The sequence below is a fragment of the Lampetra fluviatilis genome, chromosome 28 (assembly GCF_964198595.1).
Source record: "Lampetra fluviatilis chromosome 28, kcLamFluv1.1, whole genome shotgun sequence".
NCBI lineage: Eukaryota > Metazoa > Chordata > Hyperoartia > Petromyzontiformes > Petromyzontidae > Lampetra > Lampetra fluviatilis.
The window spans coordinates 6038558-6064628 of NC_136302.1; the positions used below are offsets into that span (position 1 = coordinate 6038558).

Consider the following 26071-nt stretch of genomic DNA (forward strand, 5'->3'; position numbering starts at 1 on the left):
ATAATAAAATACAATTCTCACGACGTTTCGGACACAACGCAAGCAGCCGACCTCAGGTGAAGAACAGGTTTGTCGGAAAGACAGACCTGTTCTTCACCTGTCGGAAAGATAGACCTGTTCTTCACCTGAGGACGGCTGCTTGCGTTGTGGCCGAAACGTCGTGAGAATTATTTTATTATGTTTTATTTTTATTATTTTATTACTTCCCTTCTACGTGACTTTACCGAAAGAACCAAGAAGATGAATCCCTGCAGTCACGAAAGCTTTACATCGAAATTTGGGTCGAGCTTCTTTAGCCATTCGACAGCGCCGGCTGTCAGCTGATGAATGCCCCCTGCCTTCTACTGATCGATGGTCCTGACGTAGCAGGCAGCGGGGTTGACCGTATGCACCGTCGGTCGTTTGTTGCGCTTCACAAGTCCGCGAGGTGGAACCGTCGTTCATCTTCCACCGGTGCAGGAGATGAGCGCATCGGCCGCGTGACGTCCCAATGCGAAGGTTCGCCGTAGTTCCAACAACGCAATCGCGTTACGAACAGTCTCACTACCTGGGTTTTATCTAATACAACCGCTCAAGTAACCGTCTGCAAAATTACGATTATATAGCAGAAACTGGATACAAGCCGCACAGTTCTGATATATGCAACACATCCCGACATTATACTGGTGAGGGGGAAGGTGCATGTTAACTTCTGATACAAGCACACCGCATTGTATAAGCACAGCTGGCCTCGCTGCCAAGGGGATGTGCTTATATCCAGCTTTTAGCAGTTGAACTATTGGGTAAGAGAGGCGATGCAGTGGATAGCATGCTGCGCTATGAAGCCGGCGATCTGAAGGGTGGGGTATAAAGACGCTAGCCACACTTAGTATGCTTTTCCGATTGAACACATCGCAGATTAAAAAAAAAAGATTAATTATTCAAATCACCTGCATGGGCTGCATTTCCCAGATCGGCAAATTTGGTTTTCTCATTGCCAAATGGGTTCCAGTGCGGTTGATGACAGGATAACTACATTGTGTTGCGGTTAACGCCATTGCCAAGGTCACCGCGCCACAATGCGTGGAGAAGGTTAATGGTTCGACCACTGACACTGCCTGGAATAATGCAAAACCCGAGAGACACGATTTGCAGCAAGTGGAATTGGCTATGCACAATGCACAAACAACTCGCTCACGTCAGCAGAACTCTTTTTTTTTTCTTCGCTGAACATATATTGTAAGGGGTGTAGTGGTGGCACAGCGATTAGCACACTGCACTCCGAACCTGGACGACATCTGTGAAAAAATAACTTTGTAGCTCATCAAATCCTTCCAGTGTAAATAAATATTCCGATTTGGACATCGGTTTGAAACCTTGGCAAGTGATATTATCCCACCAGGCGCTGGGCATCCCGCCTCCTCATTTGATGCTATCGCCAAATTAAAAAAAATCACGGGAACAGTAACCATGGTAGTAGTATCGATTGAAGAGTTGTAAAAAAATTGAGTGCCTGCTGGTGAACGAGTGACTGGAGTGAAGAAGCGAGCTAAATGTTTAACTTAATTGTACGTGTATGTGTTGAAACTTCTTTCGAAACGTATGTAGCCAACTGTGCTAATCAGAGGTGCTGGGAAGGATAACAAACTTAAATTGTATGGATATACCCGTTTCTCTAGACATCACGATGACCAACGCGGTATTTTTGTCAGACTCGTCAATACACGATGCCCATCCTCACTAACGCCGGTACCTTTCCGTGACTTTCTTGACATCGGCGATGCTGGAGTAGAGCGCTTTCTTCGATTCCATGTTCAGGGTTTGGTTGAGCTCTTCGGATGTCATGAAGACATCCGTGACGATGCTGATGCTCTTCAGGTAAGAGGCTTCTGATGTCAGCACCTCGAACATGGCCTGCACAAAACCGGGAGAGCGAGCGAGATAATATACATCGCCCACTGACCGCATCTCCCTACACAATCCGTACTACAATCATCACATCCTCACAGCACAACTCCGATTACATCTAAATACACTACCCACAATACATCACACCCCACAATCCATAACACAATGACAACGCACAATTCACGTCAAACTTCACACCACAATTCATGATACATGCCATGTCACGATTTGCAACACAGCAGTAGCACATCACACACCATAATTCACATCACAATGCTCAGCATGCGACGTTACCAATGTCGTATTGGTCATGGAGGTTGATTGACCATACTTCACCACATTGGTCCGTGCGAGTTGGTGAAGGGGTTGAGGGAGGGGTGTAAGACCGGTTCAGATAACCGCCACTGGTGTTGGCAGAGTTCGTGGCGCAGCGTGCTAACCGCTGTACTTCCACTCCCCACATGTTTAGCACTCATATTCACACAAGCAGCGAGTCACTATCCTGCTCACGGGAAATTTTTGCATTTGGCCACACCCTCAAGGCAAGCACCCACAACGAAATACCAATGCCCTCGTAGCCTACCCAGAGAGCACGTGTACACCAAAGCCTGTGCAAGCCACTCTGGGGTTCTCAACAAGGCCGCGTGTGGCGGGATCAAATCAACTATTTATTTAAACCTTTTGTATTTTACCAGATAAGGCCCACCGAGCTGTATAGCTCTTTGTCAGAAGCGACCTGACCACAAACGATAGCTCAACGAAGTGGCGGCTCATCACGCGGAAATTTATAGCAGCCAAATACTCTAAACGCACGGCGATTCTAAATGTGGAGGGAAAAACTGGAGAACCCGGAGAAAAATCCACGCGACCACGGGGAGAACACGCAAACTTCAAATATACAGCAGCAGGCGTCACGGTCAGCATCGAACCCACAACCCTCCTGCACAGAAGGCGAGGTCGTTAACATTTCACCACCGCGACGCCACGCGACGCCTACCTCCTGCTGCTTCTTGACGTCGCCGCTCAGCGACGCGAGGACACCGCTGGCGATCACGTGCGGGAGGTGCTGCCACAGCATGCGCTGCTGCTGCTGTTGCTGCTGCAGCTGCAGCAGTGCAACGCTCTCGCGGCGTTCCTCGTCCCTCCCCCGCGACTCCCCTGCCCCGAGCTCCAGCTCGGGGAACTCGTACTCGTCGTCGCTGTCAAACTCGTCCTCGGACTCGCTGATTGTCCCCGAGGAGGAGGGCAGCCGCCGCTGGTGGTTGATTTTGCGGTTCAGCGTCATGCGGTGGTAGTCCTGGTACAGCGGCGCTGCATGCCACGATCAGTGCCACCTCGTTAAGCCGGCGCCGTCGCTATACCCCCAACCATTGCTAGCGGCATCGCCACCAGACTATCGCTGCGATTACAGCAGCACCCATCGCTGTGCAATTTCCATCGTTACACCGTCGCCACCTGTTATAATCGCCATCGTTACACCATCATCATTGCACCATGGCCACGATTATGCCATCGCCATCATTAAACCCCCACAATTGCTATCGGCACCGTCACCAGACTATCGCTGCGATTACAGCAGCACCCACTGCTGTCCAATCGCCATCATCACGCCGTCACCACATGTAACTCTCACCGTCATTGTATAATCGTCATTATACTCTCACCATCACTCTACCATGGCCATCATTATACTTACACGACCATTACTGCTATTATACCCATCATCGTTGTGCAATCGTGATCATTATACGATCACCATCACTAAACCATCCCCATAATTTTCTCCTATGTGCACCATAAACAGCCTTCATTTTACACTGCTGGATGAGGGCCAATCTGTCTCCACGTAACTCTACGTAACTCTGCGTCACTCTATAACTCTCGGTAACTGCAATTTCCTACGACTGCCACCACTCGGAATGAGAAACTTTATTTAGGCTGGAGGAGGAATCCGATGAGCTATGAAGTTATTTTTCACAGGCGTCCACAGTATGGGCGGGTCACCAAGTTACAACAGCAAACAATACACAAAAACAACGATAGGAGGGCAAAATAGAGGTAAATGGTAAGTCACCCAATATGAAGGAAAAAAATACCATTTTTTTTTATACAAGTCCTAATTATCAAGCTTGGGCAAGGCAGAAAAAACAACAAAACAGTCCCAGGCCACACCAAGACAACACTACGCAATAGCAGTCCGTCAATAAAATGGCACATTAACGTTGAGTTATCGATACACAGGGGGTAAAGGTCAAAGTTGGAGTCTTGTGCCATGGTCGTCTTTGGAATAGAGCGGCATGGTGGCCTTCCCCAGCTGAAATAGAGTCGAGTCTGGGCACATGCGTCACGGTATTGCCTTCCTAAAATTATCCTCCTTACGAGGGTGTTTACACATTTACAACTCTGACCTTTGAAGGGCCATTTAAATTAAAAAAGAGGGTTCTGCCTTCCACAGGAAAGGCTGTGTAATAATTACTTTTTGTTAATTACTTTTTTTTTCTTCATGTAGCTTTGAAAATGGATCACTCTGGGTTCCATACCGTAGCACACCTGGTGTGCAAATGATTACCCACAATCCTCGCAACTGCCCCACTGACATCTGCCCGTTTTTTTCGCGGTGAGAGCTTTGTTCTACATCACAGATTCCTACGACATCATCCAAAACAGATGTTCAAGTTCCTCTCAATTCAGAATAAGCCATTGTACCCAAGTGGAAAATTGACCGATAACTCTTGAAACTCAGTGGACAAAGTATTGAATCAAGCGCATACGGAGTGTAACCACGTGTTGAATAAAGGAACTTTTGTAATAATACCAACCGTGAACGGGTTGCTTGTGGAACTTAAGCATATTCTGCTTTTTTTTAAATGCTGAATTGTGAGCCCAAGTTTTACTTGGAATGCTTTTTTATTTTATGTTCTTTTTAAAAACAGCAGCCGAGCACAGCCCCAATGGCCCAAAAACGTCGAGCGGCCAGCAACGAACAGTATTGCTTGAATCAAGGTAATAAGAGGCTGGATCGGGACTTGCAAAGCCGAGCCGCGTGATGGAAGAAGCAGTGGAGGGAGAGTGTGTTGACCTGCAGTGGTGTGGTGGTTGAAACACAGCGTGGAAGAAGCAGGTTCGTGTCCGTGTGTGCATTGTTGGGAACAGCTCGTGCATACTCCGAGTATTCTCCGAGGACATGAGTGGTTCTCACACTCGGCCTCCTAAGCACCTCCGATTTAGCACGGTTAGCTACGTGCGGTGCGAAAGAAGTTCAACATTCATGCACAATTCAAACTTTCGACATAGATTAAGCGTTGCTACTCAATTCAGCTCCGCACCAACGAGAGACGGTGTGGTTTGTTACGTGTTTCAAGCGAAGCTATCCGGTGCGTTAATTACACACTGTATGTCGACTAAAAAGTGAGCCAATGATCAGTGTTAAAAATGACATACCAATGGTATGTCTGGGGGATTAGTGGTGCAGTCAGTACTAACCACTGCACCACTGCTCTCATGTAACAACTAGTTGGTGCTCTATTACGGACTTAGACAATATACACAGTATACAGAACACCTACGATAAGGCAATGTAAATTGACAATATACAACCCTATGGGTTTTGATTGTATTAAGTTGATTCCAATGATTACAAAAGTTATTGTAATTCACGACCATTTGTACATTCACTGCTGGATAAAGGCCTGTTCATGCTGTGCTGGTCATGGGGGTTGGTGAGTGTCGGTTGGTGAGTGTCGGTTGGTGAGTGTCGGTTGGTGAGTGTCGGTTGGTGAGTGTCGGTTGGTGAGTGTCGGTTGGTGAGTGTCGGTTGGTGAGTGTCGGTTGGTGAGTGTCGGTTGGTGAAGATGGTGAGCTCCAGGACTGGTTCAAATACCACTCGCCACTGATGACAGCCATGCCACGGAACCAAACTCACATTAGCCGGGTTCGTAGCACAGTGCGCTCACCACTGCGCCAACCGCTCCCTGCATTCAGAGCATACTCCCCTCGTGCCTAATCAAGACTTGAAGAAGCACTCATCTCACTAACGCTGACAGCCGTGATAAAGAGCTTCATAGCTCATCAGATTCCTCCAGTCTAAATAAGGATTTTGATTCTGAAATTTAACATTTCCATAGTGGGACACAGTCTCTTTCCGTTGAGTAACCGCTGATGACTTCCTCCCACCCAAAAAATGTACACTTCCTATAGAACTTAAAATAAACTCGGATTACTTCTGCAACATCTGGATGGTCGGGCTCCAGCAAGATCACGCACGCACACGCGCGAACACTCATAGGCAAACGTTGAATTCCCCATTCGTCGCTTAGAATAAGCCCAAGGCATTCTCTCTGTCCAACAGCTAGAAACTCGAGCTCCAAAAGCAGGGCGAAATTAATCTGAAATTTCTGCTCTAATAATAATCATTTACATTTCTTTGTAAGGCGCCTTCCACTAACGTCTCAAGGCGCCTTGCAAGAATAAGGAGAGAGGCCGAGAGAGACGGAGAAGATCGTGGTTTTAAGGCGAGACTTAAAAGTATCCACATTGTCAGAGGAACGAATTTCCAATGGTGGTGAATTCCACAACCTTGGCGCAGACACAGCAAACGCCCGCTCACCCCAGGAACGCAGCTGGAATCGAGGTATGCACAGAAGGGTGAATTCTGCAGATCTTAGTTGACTTGGCTTTGTAATCTCATACCAACCCAACCATAGTCTCATTAGTATTATTATCACTTTCCTTACAACTGCTACTCTGCCAATGTATCCAGGAAGGCCTCACCAATTCTCAAGAAGAGCCCTGTTAATGTTTTTCCGCAATCAAGAGCGATGTTGCTGTGTGTAAGCGCACTTGAACAATTTTGCGGGGCATTTCTGTTGGCATTTGGATGTTTGGCCAATTCCAGTTAGAATCTATGTTATGTTTAGCTATGTGAAAACACTGGAGAACCCAGAGGGAACCCTTTGGACGACAGGGGGGAAAACATAAGGACTTCTGCACAGAGAGGCACCCGGGTCAGGAGTCGAACCCAGACATATTCTTGCTACGGGACGTGTGTCCCGCAGCAAGAAGATGTGTAAGCGCAATTGAACAATTTTGCGGGGCATTTTTGTTAGCATTTGGATGTTTGGCCAATTCCAGTTAGAATCTATGTTTTTTCTTTGTTTAGCTATGTGAAAACACTGAGGAACCCAGAGGAAACCCTTTGGACAAAAGGGGGGAGAACATAAGGACATCTGCACAGAGAGGCGCCCGGGTCAGGAGTCGAACCCAGACATCTTCTTGCTGCGGGACGCGTGTTACCACCAACAAAACAAGAGTTATTTTACGCTCGTGTGGTCTGCAAGCCGTTCACCGCGCACCGCACAGCCGTGAAACCTGGCGCTGTGGGCTTGGAGGATTACCCACCCAGCGGCAACACAACGCTCGATAGTTCTACATTTTGGACATCTCATGATGTGGAGCCAACATCATCACTCTAACAAAATTGGGAAAATATATTTCTCCAACTATCACATACTCACTCTCTCTGGCATCTCTTTCTCTCTGTTATGAACAGAGACCATTTGCCGGAACAGTCTATTATATATAGCTTGCCCTTTTCGGGAATTTTTATTGACAAATGCATGGATTTTTTTAGCAATCTGCGCTTACAAACCACAACTTCACAAATCACTTGTTTTTTACTGAAATACCGCCGAACAACCTATGCTCTGTAATGAAGCTAAGTGTAAAGTTTAAAATAAAAAAAATTAGACCATAGAGAAAAAAAACCTCCAAGACTGATTAACGTTAAGGCACATCCAGGCTGAATCTACAACCTTAAACAGATTAAGTTTCATATTCTTGGTTCTTTCGGTAAAGGAAATAATAAAATAATAAAATTAAAACAATAAAATTCTCACGACGTTTCGATTGCAACACAAGCAATCATCATCAGGTGTTGCAATCGAAACGTCGTGAGAATTTTATTTTTTATTTTTATTATTTCCCTTCTACGTGACTTTACCGAAAGAACCAAGAATATGAATCCCTGCAGTCACGAAAGCTTTAAATCGAAATTCAGATTAAGTTTGTTGATATGTTACATGGACGGCGGTCCTGTTTAGCCAGTCGCCCAGACTATTTTACAAGGGTCATTTAGAAGGGAGACCCGTGGCACGTGAGCACAACAGCAAACACAAGCAAAACATAAACATCTGGATTGCAGAGGGCGAGTACAGGGTCCTTAAGCAATATTGCACAAGTAACAAAGGAGGCATTTGTTGGCCGTAAACGACCCTAAAATACAGTCGATGTTCAGTGGCGTGACAGCTGTATTTGGCATCCAGGAAGCTGAGTTTGTAAAGATAACAGGGGTTTGTAACGTGGAGCACTCTTCTAATGCCCACAGAGATGTCACAGCTTTTTAAAAGCACTCCATTCACGCTGAAAGTCAAATGAGCAGGGGCTGTTTCTTCATTAGGGCGATTGGGCGACGCACCACCAATGTCATTCAACCACAGAGTCACGCTAGCCGTCACTGTGCCTCTGGATATAGTCCAATCAGCGTCATGTCACGTTCTGTGGAGTACCGCCTCTTTTTGGGCGATTTCACTCCGGCTGAGAATCGCCCAGAGTGTTCCCATAGACTTACATTCAAAGATGTTTTTTTTCGAACGGGGGGCGCTGCAATGCATTCTCTATGGCTTCCGGGAGGGCTCGCACTAACGTGCTTACGTCATCATACGTAAGCACGTTTCATCCAACAATATAATTTGTCGCCACCTAGTGGAATCTTTAATAAAAGAAACTTGAGTGGATTGTATTAATAGTGAGATAGAAACAAACAAGATGTATTGTAAGAGTCACTTTATTTTTCATTAATATTAAAGAAGTGAAGTTGCCTTTACATGCTTAAGCTGTTAATTTATCCTTTGCATGGGTGGACCTTATCCGTATAAATCATCCAGACATTTGCCCCCCCTGAGAGATTTTGCAGGAGCCGCCACTGCAAATGAGACTTGTAATTGTCATTAATGCAGCTATCAGGGACGCCGGGATGCGCAGCTTAGGGTAAATGGTTACAAGTTACATTTTAACTTGTTTTTTTTTTGGGGGGTTGCATCTTTCTTTAAGATATAACTAAACATTCGCAAAGTACTGGAAATCCAAGTTTACAAAAGTTGACGTTTGTCACTAACCGTACAAATTTACCTGGTACTAGAATGAGAACAAATGTAAACAAATAACTTACATTCGTTTGCGTGGACTGTGGCACGAGAGTGTGCATGCGAGGCATAGCAATAGGAGACATCATCAAAACTATTTAGAAGAGTGTCAAAGAAGAGAAAATATAGAAGGCCCAGTGGAGACAATCAAACGTTGCACTGCGCCATGAACCCAGCAACCTTTGATGGATTGCCGGCCAGTGCTAACATCGGTTGACGAGTCATCTCTTTCTTCATCGTTCCTGGGCCAACCCCACTCCGCCACCAAACCCGCACTTACCAATTTGGTGAAGTATGGTCAGTATGGTCAAAAAAAGCACTCCATTGGGCCCGTTTTTTCCTAGATTTTTCTGTTTGCGTGTCGTCACTTTAAGATGTTTCTTGTTCATGTTTTTGTTTGTTGCGGTTGCACCCGATTCAAGAGCCGAATGGCTCACAGGGTTATGCCAAGTAAATGAAACTGAACTAAACAGTCGACCCCCCCCCCCCGCGACGAGTGAGACAAGAGTGGGGAGGCATTCATCAAGCAGCGACTTGACTAACGGCTGTAATTCATTATGGTTGTTTATTTAAAGTAATGATGACATTACATACAGTTTATGAGCAACAGCTCTCAAACTAACCTGTTTGAAGATAATTTTTCTTTCCTCTCGTTGGAGTTGGGCTCCTGGAGAGAGGTGAATGGATGATTTATTCGAGACCACAGCGCAACTTTAAAGTGTCACACAGAGCACAGGGAATTACGTGAATATGCAAGGCCAACACACCTGTTACATGGTCTAAAGTTTCCCTTACCTGGATCTCCTTGGTGAGCCTAGAAATGGGAAAAGAACAACAACATTGCTTTGAATCGATCTCCAATCCGTAGCACAGTGAGCAGTCATTTCCAATATTATGATCATTATCCTCGGTGTTTATTTTTATTTTAAACATCCTATCGGAATGATTCTTAACACAGTCACAATCAGGATTATGCAATATACTACATTTCACCCGTCAGGTAAGAGTGACGTTTTGGTGTTTCGTGAGGACAGGAGTTAAGAAATGCTAATATAGCATACCTAAGCTGAACTTAAGATGAAACATATCACGGGGGTTGTGCCGACTAAGTAACAATATGAATAAGCAGACAATCTGCCTCCTCCTTATTAAGGCCGTGTGACCGATGTAAAAAAATATAATTAGGGTTTTTCTTTTTTACGTGGAAAGATGGATATGTTAAAATAAAATAGCGATAAAAATGTACGTGATGGCTCATTCCAATGCGGACAAACCTGGTTTGTATTGCTTCTGTGGCTGGGCAGGGCACTCGAGAGTGGAGGACGCCTGAGAATGTGAAGGTTCATCTGTCCAATTCTCAGTCGAGTCGCTGGGCATGATGTCGTAATACCACTCTACAAAACGACAGGGCAACGGGCATGTCAAAAGATGTACAAAACACCCAATTAGTAAATACATAAATGAACACCCTACAACCTTTTCGTCAATCTTCCGCTGGATGAAGGCCTCCCTATGCCTTATCGGTCATAGCGACAGATGCTCGTGCATGTTGATTCAACACGACTGGCACAAAATAATAAGGAAAAGCAAACAATTAAAAGTTCTCAAATTTAACGGAGTGTTCGCAATGCGTAGCACAGTTGGAATTGGCCTGGTAACAAATCATTAATTGGGCCCTCCCGCACCATCATAATTTCTTCACCCTCCTCTTCATAGCCTGGCAGCTGGGCCCTTGCAGTTGCAGAGCCTGCACACCCGATCGCTCTTCCATCGACCACGACCCGTTAAAAATGACGCGAGGGCCTACCAGACTGGCTTTTTCGATCCGAAACCTGCAGGCCCGGTAGGGAAAACCTCCTGCTGTCACTCGGTGGGATCTGCAAGGAGGGCTCCTCGCTCTTGGCAGGCGTGGGCACGGGCGGCTTGGTTCCTGCCGACATGTGGACACCACAGCAGAGTGCGCGACAGGCTTCAAATAACTATCGATAACATTGGATTTCAAAATTAAACACATTCTAAAAATAGAATTGCCAATCTGACACCTGGTCCTTCCCAATAACATCTCGCCACGGATGACGAGATGTTAATTACCTCGCCTGGTATACAGACGGTCGTGGGTTCGATCCCGACCCTGACGCCTGTATATTTGGAGACTGCGTGTTCTCCCCTTGGTCGGGTGGATTTGTCTCCGGGTCCTCTGGTTATTCTCTCCACATTTATAAACATGCATTTCGAGTATTTGGATGCTATAAATTTCCATGTGATAAGTCACTTCCGTTCAGCTATCATTTGTGATAGCCAGGTCACTTCTGAAAAAGAGCTGAATAGCTCAGTGGGCCCAAACTGGTAAAATAAAAATAGTTTAATTAAATAGTAAGTTTGGTCCCACCACACACACGTGCTATGGGTAAGGCTACAAGGGCATTGGTATTTCATTGTGGGTGCTTGGCTTGATGGTATGGCCAAATGCAAATATTTCCCATGAACAGGAAAGTGTCTCGGCGTCTCGCAGCTCGTGTGAATGCGAGTGCTAAAAATGTGGGGAGTGGTGAAATAACAAAAAAGAGTTTCAGGAGATCATCGTCTCTTTTTGACGCTGCAGTCCTGCGAATCCAAATGTCTTCCTGGGACTTTCACCGTTTTCCGTTCCAAGACGTCTGCAAGTTGCAGTGTGTGGGTTGTCCCGTTCACCGCTGGATCTCGCAGATTGTTTTGTTCTCTTACACACCCAATCCCGGCAAAAGTCCGCCTTACAGTTTAGCTGGTAGGAGCTGAACGTACTTCCAGTCGACAAAAACACAGGCGTGTCTTCTTGGTTCTTTCGGTAAAGTCACGTTGAAGGTAAATAATAAAATAATAAAAATAAAACATTAAATAATTCTCACGACGTTTCGGCCACAACGCAAGCAGCCGTCCTCAGGTGAAGACCAGGTCTGTCGTGAAGAACAGGTCTGTCGGGAAGACCTGTTCTTCACCTGAGGACGGCTGCTTGCGTTGTGGCCGAAACGTCGTGAGAATTATTTTATTATGTTTTATTTTTATTATTTTATTACTTCCCTTCTACGTGACTTTACCGAAAGAACCAAGAAGATGAATCCCTGCAGTCACGAAAGCTTTACATCGAAATTTCACAGGCGTGTCGTCTAAACGTTTCCCGTTCCACAAATTGCACGTGCACATTTGTGCGAAAGGCAAATCATAATTTCATTTTATATCGCGTCATTCATTCAATTGTATCCCGCGACGCTGCAATGCGCAAATGAAGAAAACTGAAACAATTTAAGAACTCGGATGCAAGCGTTGACACCGAATGTGTTGGACGATGCGAGGGCCCCCACCAGATTGGCCCATTTCCTGTGTGAATTGAAGGCCTGGCAAGGAAAGCCTCCTCGCGTCGCCTGGCGGGATCTTCAACGAGGGCTCATCGCCTCCCTTCGCAGAACTAGGCACGGGCAGCTTTGCTGCTGCTGACGTCAGGGCACAAAAGAAGAGTGAGGCAGACTTGATTTGACTCACGGTAACATTGGCTGTCAAAAATCAACACATCCTGCTCGGAGGGTTGCCATCTGTCCACGATTTCCCAATACATTCCTTAAATCGAGTATAGCCGACTAGCATAATAAGCGTGAACAAAGATTGGCAAGGGTCAATAAAACGTGTTTTTACTACATTACAGCAGGCTCAGCGATACCAAGGCGACCTTGGGATGGTATAAAAACAAATATCTCCCTTTCTATCCTTGACAGACCGTTGGGGCAAGTGCTGTTAGCGAGCACCTATGAAGGCCAGCATGGTACAGGAGGGTGCGAGTGGCCAACACCACGCCCGACCGCCTTTATCTCCCTGGTGGCGATGTTTACACACCGCGCCAGGTACTCATTTGAGGCAGTCTACTTAGGAGAGGCCCAGGAACGGTTCAGATAATCGTCACTGGTGATGGCCGTGAGCGGGAATTGAAATCGGGTCGCCGGGTTCGTAGCACAGCGCACTAACCGCTACACTACCGCTCCACACACACAAAAGACAAAGATCCCCCGTATAGCCTTAGCAGAGTGAAGGAGCAAGTGCTGTTAGCGAGCACCTATGAAGGCCGGAATGGTCAGCACCACGCTCGACCGCCTTTGTCTCCCCAGTGGCGATATTTACACACTGCACCAGGTACTCATTTGAGGCCGAGTCGACCTAGGGGAGGCCCAGGACCGGTTCAGATAATCGTCACTGGTGGTGTTGGCCGTGAGCGGGAATCGAACCCGGGGCGCTGGGTTCATAGTGCAGCGCGCTAACCGCTACACTATCGCTCCCACTACCGCTCCACACACACAACCGCTCCACACAAAGATAAAGATCCCCCGTATAGCCTTAACAGACTGTAGGGGCAAGTGCTGTTAGCGAGCACACACACAGTATCACATGCACATTTGCATACACCAACTAATGGTTGCCATGTGTCCTGGTTTTACCAGGACAGTCCTCTTGTCACCGTAGCTGCTGTAAATCTTCACGGGACATTGCAAGTCACGGTTTTGTTAAGCTGCCAAACATTCACCACTCAAGACAATACATTTACAAGACATTCTTGAAGGCTGACAGGTCTCACTCCAGTGCGAGCTTAAAGTTCCACGTGACTTTAGGTCTTGTGATAAACACGTATAAATGTACAATCACTCCATAAGTTAACAAGGAAACTTATTTACTATCGAGTATGACGCTAAAGTCAACAAAGTGAGACGAGGCTACGAACTGAACACGCACATGTAATCAGAAGACGGGTACATGCATATATCCAGACAGGTGATGCTGAATTTGGCAAGTACCCTCTCTAAAACCAATGTTCCACTGAGACCACCATCCCGACAACGGGGATGAAACAAGAACCGTTTGTCTTTGTGGGATGACTACGGTAGTGTGCAGGCACTGCAACTGCACAGGGCCTCACAGGAAGGAGCGGCCCAGGTGCCATATAAATGTGTAATTTCCGCAACTAGCTTAAAACTACGGAACAGACCAAGCAGCGTTCAATAGCACAGAGAGCAGAGATTATGTCGGAGGACTGCTCAGGGTCACGATGTTTCGTGTGGTGGTAGTGGTTATTGGTCAGTAGGCCAGACAACCCACCTTTTTTGGGTGGCAACGCAGGGCATCGGACAAGTATTCTATGAACCTCCTGCGTAGGAAACTCTGGTGGGTTGTGCTGATCATCCTCGCTGTAGTCACTGGCAAGCTCAAGCTCTGTAGGGAAATACAAACGCACACACAGAGCTGCGGCGCAATCCACACACGCAAAGCTGCGGTGCTAGCTACACACGCACGCACAGCTGTGACGTTAGCTACACACACACACAGCTGTGGTGCTAGCTATACACACAGACACAGCTGCGGTGCTAGCTACACACACACACACACAGCTGTGGTGCTAGATATACACGCACAGTTGCGGTGCTAGCTATACACACGCAGCTGCAGTGCTAGCTACACACGCACGCACACAGCTGTGGTGCTAGATATACACGCACAGTTGCGGTGCTAGCTACACACACACACACGCACAGCTGCGGTGCTAGCTACATACACGCAGAGCTGCGGCGCAATCCACACACGCACAGCTGCGGGGCTAGCTACACACACACGCACAGCTGCGGTGCTAGCTACACACACACGCAGAGCTGCGGTGCTAGCTACACACACACGCACAGCTGCGGTGCTAGCTACACACACACGCACAGCTGCGGTGCTAGCTACACACACACGCAGAGCTGCGGTGCTAGCTACACACACACGCACAGCTGCGGTGCTAGCTACACACACACGCACAGCTGCGGTGCTAGCTACACACACACGCACAGCTGCGGTGCTAGCTACACACACACGCACAGCTGCGGTGCTAGCTACACACACACGCACAGCTGCGGTGCTAACTACACACACACGCACAGCTGCGGTGCTAGCTACACACACACGCACAGCTGCGGTGCTAGCTACACACACACGCACAGCTGCGGTGCTAGCTACACACACACGCACAGCTGCGGTGCTAGCTACACACACACGCACAGCTGCGGTGCTAGCTACACACACACGCACAGCTGCGGTGCTAGCTACACACACACGCACAGCTGCGGTGCTAGCTACACACACGCACAGCTGCGATGCTAGCTACACACACACGCACAGCTGCGGTGCTAGCTACACACACACGCACAGCTGCGGTGCTAGCTACACACACACACACAGCTGCGGTGCTAGCTACACACACACGCACAGCTGCGGTGCTAGCTACACACACGCAGAGCTGCGGTGCTAGCTACACACACACGCACAGCTGCGGTGCTAGCTACACACACACGCACAGCTGCGGTGCTAGCTACACACACACGCACAGCTGCGGTGCTAGCTACACACACACGCAGAGCTGCGGTGCTAGCTACATACACACGCACAGCTGCGGTGCTAGCTACACACACACGCAGAGCTGCGGTGCTAGCTACACACACACGCAGAGCTGCGGTGCTAGCTACACACACACACGCACAGCTGCGGGGCTAGCTACACACACACACGCACAGCTGCGGTGCTAGCTACACACACGCACAGCTGCGGTGCTAGCTACACACACACGCAGAGCTGCGGTGGCTAGCTATATACGCAGAGCTGCGGCACAAGCAACACACACGCACAGCTGCGGGGCTAGCTACACACACACGCACAGCTGTGGCGCTAGCTACACACACGCACAGCTGCGGCGTGTAAATATAAATTAAACCCGCCACCGTCTAATTAGTAAGGTCGCAATTTTCAGTCCATTCATTGAGTTCAAGCAACCGATTCGACTCGGTTTCACTTATCCAACCGACTTGATTGACAGACGGTCCCAGACGTGACAGAACGCACCCTCGCTGTCGCGGTCATCGTCGGGCGTGGCGGTTGGAACGTCCTCGTAGCCGTCGCTCTCCTCTCCGTCGGCACCCTCGGACGCCTCCTCCGGCTCTTCGTACGTCTGCCCCCGTCCCGCCGTCTCGAGGTCACGACCCTGGGCCGCGTTGCCGTTGGACGGGGCTCCGTCCCTCCTGCCGGCTGGCGGCGGCGGCAGCGGCGGTAACGGGGAAAGCGCCCGAGGGTGGAGATCGGCGTGGAGGTGCTGGTGAGCTCGCGGCGAGTCGACGGGGGCGTCTGCCACGTCTTGCGCGGCGGGCTCTGTCCGCGTGCTCTGCTCCAGTTCCGACGGGTTGATCTGAGACTTGCGCCGGATCTGGCCTTGTCCTGAGTTTTAAATGGTCCGTACCAAAGACACACCACACACACACACGAACATCGATTTGTTTATGATAAGCCATTATTTTTTGAGGAAAAAAAGCTGGCTTAGTCTGAAGATAATTGCACGAGGGAGCTGCAATGAGATGTTATGGAAATTCCATCTTACAAAAATTTAAATAATTTGTCCCAAAAAAGTATCATTGAGTTTAGATAATTATTTATTTTAGGAGGAATCCCCCATTAAGATATTCGGCCAATTCCTTGTTAGCATAATTTTTTTTCCTAATGTATATTAAGGAAAGCATCAATTGAGTGACGAGGAAAATTAAGAAGAGGAAGAGAATCGGGTCTTACTATTCCTGCGGATTTGACTCATATTGGGTTTGGGTTTGATGCTTGGTTTCCTCCGAGCGGGGATGGGCACCGGTTGTTGCTGCTGCTGTTGTTGTTGTTGTTGCTGTTCATTTCTTCCCGGGAAATTATTCTCGATGCTGTTCATCGCCTCGAAGCGAGCCCTCAGCTTCCTCACAGCCATGTTGTTGGACTCCAGGGTGTTTCCGCTCATCCCGGAGAACTCCTAAAACAACAACAATAGCGACAGCAATAAGTGCAAATCACTTACATTTGAAGTAGTCATCAGCAGCAGCAGTATCATCATTTTGTATTTCAAGTCGTCTCTGTGAAGTGGAGCGCCGCGATGTTAACTACCTCGCCTGGCACACAGGAGGTCGTGAGTTTCATCCCCACCCCACCGTCTGCTGTATATTTGGACTTTGCATGTTCTTCATGTGGTCGCGTGGATTTTTCTCTGGGTCCTCTGCTTTTTCCCCTCCACATTTAAAAACATGTATTCGATTGCTATAAGTTTCCACGTGATAAGCCACTTCGTTGATCTATCGTTTGTGGCCAGGTCACTTCTGAAAAAGAGCCACAACTAGCTCACTAGGCCTCAAATGGTAAAATAAGATATGGTTTAGTTTAAAATTGCCTTGGAGAGAGTGTAACTGCATGCCCAACTTCTGATTGATGTTGTAGAATTAAGTGCATTAAAAATGTGAGTTTTGTTTTTTGTCCTTCCCCTACACCTCCAATAAGCACGATTGGCTATGTATGGTGAGAAAGAAGTTCACAGTCTGCGGTTCATCACAGTTTGGCCAGTTGTGCAGGAGACTCAAGCCAGAAACGTTCTGTAAATCTTACAAATCGTACACATAGCACCTTCATGATAGCCTTCGTCCCCCGTAAGATCGGCACGACTACCAAATGCAACGATTGTTAATTTACGTCGCATTTTAAAGGACACGTTGTAGACAGGATACCGTCGACTTAACGCAGAGAGAAAAGAAGCTGACTTAAACATGTTGAGTCGATGATGAAGAACAGGCACCCCGGTATAAATGGACGCATACGGTATTGTGAAGTAAAAAAAAAGTGTACATTACGTACAACTTACAAAGAGTCAAATTGCATTCCTACAGTGTTACAATAAAATGTCATAATTCGCCATGATCAACCCACTGCTGGAGGCGTCACATGGAATGACATTTCACTCGGTCTTTATTCATACAGCGCACTTAACACCCGAGGGAAATCTACATCAAATAAACATGCATGCAGTATTAACACCCAACAAATAAAAAAAATATGGACCACAAGCCATTTGGTTTAAAAAAGCTAAATAGCCACGCTTAAATGTGTTTTTTTTTAAATCGGCAGGATAGATAATGATGCAATTCAGTTGGAGAAACTGCCATGCCAGGTCAGTGATTGCTTACGAAGCTCCCTCAAACATTTTCCATTCACGATTGCAAACTCAACATTACATTTGTGAAATTTACTCTGAACGTGCTGGCAACGGTGTCAAACAAAATGCATTTCCTCTATGAGAATTCATTCGTGGGTGTCCAAGCATAACTTGTGTAATATCCCTTTATAAAAACAACTTTACTTACCGTGTGTGGCCGTCCAAGTTGAAACATGAAGAGAACTCTGTCGTTTTAACGGAATGGCAGCACAGCACAGCTTAAATACCCCATCACGGGGAGAAGGGGGGGCGGGGGGGAGGCCCATTTCTTTCCTGACTCGTAAACGCGGAGAGCAATCGCAGCGAACCGCTGCTTCTCTTTCGTTTGTTGTCCTTCGCCCTCCACTCTGGTTGGTTACGAAAGAAGTTCAACATACACAGACCCCCCCCACCCACTGCCCCCTGTATCGTCTTAACAAACTGGGGCAAGTGCTGTTAGCGAAGAACCGATGAAGGCCGGCACGGTGGCACACGAGTGGGTGGTGGGTGGCCAGCACCACGCCCGGCCGCCTTTGTCTCCCTCGCGGCAATGTTTACACACCGCGCTGGGTACTCATTTGAGGCTGAGTGGACCTAGAGGAGGCCCAAAACCGGTTCAGATAATCGTCACTGGTGTTGGCCGCGTGCGGGGAGTGAACTCGGGTCGTCGGGTTCGTAGCGCCGCTTGCTAAGCGCTGCGCTACCGTTCAACATACATACAATGAGCCGTCAAAACGTGCTCAAGAAATTCAACAGAATTGCCTTAGCAATAGAAATACTACACGCAGCAGACTGGCGGACGGGAGAGTATCAGTGTTTCAAACTCAAGTTGCTTCATAGATGTGGCTGTAATAAATAATCGTAAGAGAAGCACGAACTACGCGTCTGTGCGGATCGTACGCAGGGCTCCTGATCACCGACTGAACTGTTAGTGTCATTTTTTCTCATTCCTTTATTTTTTGTTCGGAAAACAATGTTTTTTTTGCCGTTTTCGCCTGATTTCCTTTTCCTGTGACATTCGAAGCACGGGCCCACACTCACCGTTTGTATCACGACCTATGTAACAGCGATCTCAACTACGATCGGTACTGTAGAACATCTGAACCATCGCAGGACACGCACGGTATAGAGCGCCTTCGCAGTTCATTGGGCTCTTCATGCTGAAATAAATAAAATCGAAATCTAATTTCAGTGAGAAGATTCCAGAAAGCGATTCAAGAAATTATTTTGGAAAAGGTGCATCCCCCTCTCGACTTGTTTTGCCCTCGTGAGTTTTTAAATTTTCCATGAAAACCACCAATCCCATTCATGTAAACCTGCTCGTAGGAATACAGCTCCATACCTGTCAACCCATACGGTTTACCCCGTATTCTTGTACAGGGAAATGGAGTTCGCATGTCCATACGGCGTACAGCCGTTTCAATACGACCAAAAAAATAATAGTTTGTCTATTTGTTTGTGTATCTCCCTTGTGATTGGACTTTGTAGGATGAACGTTGAGATTTATAAGGGCACGGGGTGACCAATGAGGTCTGAATTAGTCTTCAATAAGGTAGGCACTGGTAAGGGGTTGACAGGTATGCAGTAATAGGTGCGACAACGAATATCTAAACGACGTCAATCGAAGGGATTTAACAGGGCAGTCGTAGTAGGTGGTGGTGGTGGAGGCGGCGAAGGCCGAGAGGTGACGGGTTCGAGAGAGGACGACGCAAGCGTGAGTTTGAGGCGACGCAAATCGCGGTGGGGCGTCATCAATAAAGTGACCACGTGCTTGCTGCCAAACGACGTCAAGAGGGGGGAGATGTCAACCATGAGCAGGGAACCAAATCGATTGTTTTTTGAGGTGTGGTCAAGGTGCACAGAAAACCGATTGAACTGGTTATGGTTCAATCTTGACTTAAAGCTTTCGTGACTGCAGGAATGGGTGTAGGCCAAAGGTGATAAACGTAGTGGGCGGGGCTAGTGATGTTAATGTGAGAAATTAGCATGTTAATGTAAGTTTCGGAGAGCGGCCTCCACGGCAAGGGCACGGAGGTGGCTATGTTAATATTAACACGCATTTTAAACCTTTAAAACAGTCTGCCTCAGCAGCTTTCCCCCTCTTTTTTTCCTCCTGATGATGATCGCTTGTGTTGTGATCGAAACGTCGTAGTTTTTATTTATTTTATTTTCATTAATTTGAACCTATCTACATGACTTTACCGAAAGACCCAAAGATAACCGTTATGGTTCAATCGGCTACGGTTCAATCGGTTCACAATTGTTTTAATGGTTTGCTTCCGATTAACCGTTTGCAGGAACCGGTTTTAACCGGTTTAAATTTCCTCTATTTTGCAAAATAAAGACCCCCCCAACCTGTGCAGCCGACATTCCAGCGTAGGTTTACACAGGAGGAGGCATTTTCTCTGGCTATTTTTCCCCCCATTGCTTAGCAAATATGCCGCGTGTATTGCAACACAGAGCAACGAGGCGCGCTCGAATCGCTTCAAGCACGCGGCGTCTCTCTGTGTGTGCTGCAAGCTTGGAAGAAGTGGTGAGACGGAGATACAATGGACACAGGGCGATGCAAATGCAAGGGGAGATGCACAGAGGGAGATGCAGCGGCAAAGGGAGATGCACAGAGGGAGATGCAGCGGCAAAGGGAGATGCACAGAAGGAGATGCAGTGGCAAAAGGAGATGAACAGAGGGAGATGCAGCGGCAAAGGGAGATGCACAGAAGGAGATGCAGCGGCAAAGGGAGATGCACAGAAGGAGATGCAGCGGCAAAGGGAGATGCACAGAGGGAGATGCAGCGGCAAAGGGAGATGCACAGAAGGAGATGCAGCGGCAAAAGGAGATGCACAGAGGGAGATGCAGCGGCAAAGGGAGATGCACAGAGGGAGATGCAGCGGCAAAGGGAGATGCACAGAGGGAGATGCAGCGGCAAAGGGAGATGCACAGAGGGAGATGCAGCGGCAAAGGGAGATGCACAGAAGGAGATGCAGCGGCAAAAGGAGATGCACAGAGGGAGATGCAGCAGCAAAGGGAGATGCACAGAGGGAGATGCAGCGGCAAAGGGAGATGCACAGAGGGAGATGCAGCGGCAAAGGGAGATGCACAGAAGGAGATGCAGCGGCAAAAGGAGATGAACAGAAGGAGATGCAGCGGCAAAGGGAGATGCACAGAAGGAGATGCAGCGGCAAAGGGAGATGCACAGAAGGAGATGCAGCGGCAAAGGGAGATGCACAGAGGGAGATGCAGCGGCAAAGGGAGATGCACAGAAGGAGATGCAGCGGCAAAGGGAGATGCACAGAGGGAGATGCAGCGGCAAAGGGAGATGCACAGAGGGAGATGCAGCGGCAAAGGGAGATGCACAGAGGGAGATGCAGCGGCAAAGGGAGATGCACAGAGGGAGATGCAGTGGCAAAAGAGAAACTGGCACGTCTGTTTAAGGATATACGGGGGATCTTTGTCTTTGTATGTTTGTGTGTGTGGCGGAGTGTTGGTGTGACCCTCTCACCCCCAGCGCTTGTGCTGCCTGTGTGTAGACCCGCGTAGACCCGTGTGGCTCTGTGTAAATGAAACCGTTGCCGAGTGATTGCGGGACAACGGTAAAGGTGCGTCCTGGAGCCCCATGGGAGATCGCAGCTTTTACCGTACAAAGCTGCCATAATCAATATATATTTCGTTAGTTCATTTCTCAATCCGCTTGTCCTGGTGAGGGTCGTGATGAGGCCCTCAATATTTATTTATTAATCAGTTTTTAACCGATAACCGCATCATTTTTATAGGGAGGGGGGAGTGGAGGGTGGGAATTTTTTCATTCCAGAACAAAAACATTTGGTTAAATTTTCGCGGTGAAAGCCAGTCTTTTGCTCCCGATGTAGGTTCAGTTCAATGACCTGTAGTATCGGGTACAATAATCCAGGATTATGAGGTGTAGGTGTAGCTTGTACTTCTGTGGTAGTGCCTTATGCTGATAATCTCCGCTCCAAAACAGCTTAGCAGCGTTTCGGAAAACATCAATGAGCCATGGTCTATCTACTGCTGGATGAAGGCCTCTACGTCGACTACACCCTACATGGTTCTGCGACTCAACGATCCATCTCACTAAACTAAACTATTTTTATTTTACCAGGTATGGCCCACTCTCCACCCATTGCATCGTATTCTCTCCTTTGCCCGCTACTCTTGTTAACAGTCTTACCCATTGGACAACTTCCATTCTCACGATGGTGTCCTACTCAATCGCGCCGACTTTCCCACCCTCCTTGCAGTCAATGTTCACGGTGAAGATGCACGGCCCCTTTTTGTCAGTCTACTACAGGACGAAGGCAGCCTCCCCCCTCGTCATGCAACTCGTGGGGGGCGGTTATTTGACCGTAACTCCCATGAAGTTGGTGAGCAGAAATACTAGATCAGGTTCTCCATAAGACGTTTTTGTTTTGGGTTAGATCGCGTGAAAATAAATGTGTCGTGAAACTCCGCCACCACCCGACACAGCCAATTAGTAAGGTTTGGCACGTGAACAAAGTGCCAATTCGTTACTAGTTCAGCACACCCGGTGTGTTGGAGAGTGAACCAACAAATATTTACAATTAAGAGTACGACGTTTCACCAGTAATGACAACCAGCATCATCAGGTGACAGCCAGGTTTTTGTGGAAAAGTATTCTCCCCATTGCAGTTAGTCAGTATAACACGGAGGCTTTCACGACCAATATTATCCAGCCACGGCTAATCAGTGTGGAGTGACATCGAAACTGACCACGAGCCTCCCCACTTCCCGCACCATTCCACGATCGTAAAAAGGAGGGGGGAGATGTCAATCATGCGCATGATTGACACTATGAAACTAACTATTTTCATTCTAGATTTGAAGCTTTCGTGACTGCAAGGATTCATACTCTTAGGTTTTTTCGGTAAAGTCACGTAGGCAAAAAATAAATAATATATATAAAAATAATAGAAATAAAATAATAAATCACGAAGGAAAAATAAATAACAAAAATAAATAATAAAAATTATAGAAAAATAGTTAAAATATAAAAATAATAAATCACAAGGTAGAAAATAAATAATAAATAACCATTAAAAAAATAAAGAAATATTAGAAATAAAATATTAAATCACTGGACGAAAAATAAATAATACATTTTTTTCTATTTGCTTTCTATTTTTTATTATTATATTATTTTATTACTTATTTTTTTCCTACGTGACTTTACCGGAAAAAACCTAAGAGTATAACTATTTTCATTTTACCAGGTAAGGCCCACTGAGCGCTGTATAGTTATTTTTTAGAAGCCACCTGGCCACAGGCGTGGAATGAAACAGTGACTGCACAGTGCACTGTGAGTACGGTTGCAGGTTCCTGCAAACCAAAAATCGCAACCATTGAACAACTCACAACTCCAAGTGTGGACAATACCCCATTGTGAGATTTCAGCGTCTAACACTTCACCTGGTCATGACCTTTCCACAATGAAAAACAAAAAGTATTGCCATCCTGTATGTTGGAAGAATGAGTTTCACAAGCGCACGCACAAACAAATGTACCAAGGACAAAGACAAGGATCCCCCCCATATAGCCTTCACAGGCTGTTGGGGCAAGTGCTGGTAGTGAGCACCTATGAAGGGCGACATAGCACACGAGGGGGTGGGTGGCCAGCACCACGCCCGGCCGCCGTTGTCTCCCCAGTGGCAATGTTCACACACTGCACCAGATACTCATTTGAGGCTGAGTCGACCTAGAGGAGGCCCAGGACTGGTTCAGATAATCGTCACCAGTCTTGGCCACGAGCGCATGTAAACACCCACACACGCGTGCACGCACACGCTCCACAGATACACAAACACTTGTGCAGCCCCAGGCAAACACACCCACACTAGTTCATGGCAGTGCTGCAGCCACCGAAGAATAAACCCCACTTCACTGGGTCGGGGATGCGACAGAAATTCTCAACATTTTTTAAAAACATTCTATCGCTAACAGTTGCTGTCGGCACAACACCCGAGAAGCAACTCCTACTGCTGTGCAAGTTCTTGTCCCGTTGTGCCACGCGGCTCTCCAATGTGTTGTCGTTCGGCTTGTGGCGACAGAGCGGCTCCTGAAGAAACTTTCGTCACGTGGACCGAAACGTCGGACACCGCGCCGAAGACCCACGTGACAACCCGACTTCATAAAAACACACCGAGCAACCCTCCCCCTTGCCTCTTGGGCTGGGACGCGAGAGCCAACGGGTCCCTGTGAGTTCGCCATCTTTGGCCAACTCGTTAAACACATTCGGACATTGGTGCAGTCGGTTCTCCTACCACGTGCTTTCATAACGATAGTTGGACATAATGCGATGAATATTGAGTGCACGGAACTACGTCGCGCGTGTAGGAATAAGCGGTTGTACGGCTGCCTCGGTCTAGTAGCACACGAGGTGGGATGCTGCTGGATGCTTCTCGATGCTACCCACATGCCTCAGTCTTTGTTCAGCCTGCATATGCATCGCGGACTGCGCTTTTACCCTATATCATATATTACACTGGTCAACACACTTTTTCTGGCATAAGGTATTCCAACGGTTTTAAGGTAATTTTGGGGTGCTGATTCCAAATCTGGCATCAGTTTTTGTCTATCACATCAGGTTTTTGAGATATCAAATATTGCATTTTCAATAAAAACTGCAGAAGAAAAATATTAAATAAATGTGGATATCTACATACAATGATATTATAAACGCACTATCCTAAAAATACAGCACCGCATTTGAACACTAAAGCAGTCACTGACTCGCAACAACTTGCAATCATAAGTGACAGAGTTAATTTCAGGTAAAATCAATGAAAATGGGGTATGTCGATAGCATAAAATGAGATGTGATAGAGCAAATCTGAGATCAGATTTGGAATCAGCACCCTGAAATTAGTCTAAAACAGCTGCAAAAGTCCAGGCCAGAAAAAAAAATATTTTTTTGTTGACCAGTGTTATTTATCGTAACACGATTTTACCACAAGGCGGTGTTCTTCAGGAACGCAACTACCGCGTTATAAGAGACCGGACTGTATTATATTGCGCGAATGGTGTGCTGTGTATTTGTGGGAATACGATATCTAACTGCAACGTATGCATGTTGAACTTCTTTCGCACCGTACGTAGCCAACCGTGCTAAATCGGAGGTGTGCGCCAACAGCGCAATCAAAGGAGGAATTTAATTTCAGCTGGGGAAGGCAGTCAAAAATACCCCAGAATTTTCCCTTATTATTTGCATCACCACGCATAATGTTTGCAAATGCGAGACGGTGGATTTCCCCCCCTCCCCCTATTATTTGTATTTCCAAGCGAAAATGAATAAATATCGATGCAAATAATGAGGGGAAAACCCACCATCTTGCCCTCACCATCATGCACTCTGAAAACATTTGGACGGCAAACTGTCATTTGATCATCATCATGCATGAATTTGTAGAATGTCATTTATTCAAAGCGAAACCTGGCACTTTTTTCAGGAGGGGACCTTTTCATTGGGGGTGTTGGGCCAATTCCTGTTATGGGCTATAAACTATAGCTTTTGCATTACACGAGTAATGTGCTCAAGTACATACGACCAAATCGCCCAGCACGCGTCAGATCTCGTCAGACCTCGGAAGCAAAGCAACTCTGAGCCTAAATATGAATTCTGAGAAGCAACTGGGCCCTCCGGCATGCGCAAACACAACGGAATCGTCAATAACATCGCCTTAATGATGAAAAAAATACATCAAATCCGATGTTTCAGGCAATGGCCCTTCTTTCAAAGCCATTAATGGTCACCGCGTGCACGGACACGTCATAACCGGGCTGTGTGGTCACGCGGTTGGCAACAGGGGGAAGGGCAGCAAATCCCATTGTGTTCTAGATTTGAAGCTTTCGTGACTGCAATGATTCATATTCTTGTGTGTTTTCGGTAAAGTCACGTAGGTAAAAAATTAAAATTAATGA

At 47.1% G+C, this 26071-nt stretch overlaps 1 protein-coding gene across 1 annotated transcript in view; it reads right to left on the reverse strand.

Annotated features, from left to right (window-relative positions):
- The window catches only part of LOC144942658 (rho guanine nucleotide exchange factor 5-like), a 39672-nt gene extending 21353 nt beyond the window's left edge, over window positions 1-18319 (reverse strand). The window contains exons 1-11 of the mRNA XM_078869456.1: window positions 18290-18319; window positions 16692-16914; window positions 15975-16343; window positions 14202-14315; window positions 12425-12553; window positions 10894-11016; window positions 10361-10480; window positions 9882-9900; window positions 9710-9753; window positions 2885-3198; window positions 1733-1893 (exon numbers count right to left, since the gene is read on the reverse strand). Coding sequence (XP_078725582.1) covers window positions 1733-1893; window positions 2885-3198; window positions 9710-9753; window positions 9882-9900; window positions 10361-10480; window positions 10894-11016; window positions 12425-12553; window positions 14202-14315; window positions 15975-16343; window positions 16692-16914; window positions 18290-18316 — 1643 coding nt within the window. The 5' untranslated portion in view covers window positions 18317-18319. The remainder of the gene's footprint in view (window positions 1-1732; window positions 1894-2884; window positions 3199-9709; window positions 9754-9881; window positions 9901-10360; window positions 10481-10893; window positions 11017-12424; window positions 12554-14201; window positions 14316-15974; window positions 16344-16691; window positions 16915-18289) is intronic.
- Between the last annotated feature and the right edge of the window lie 7752 nt (window positions 18320-26071).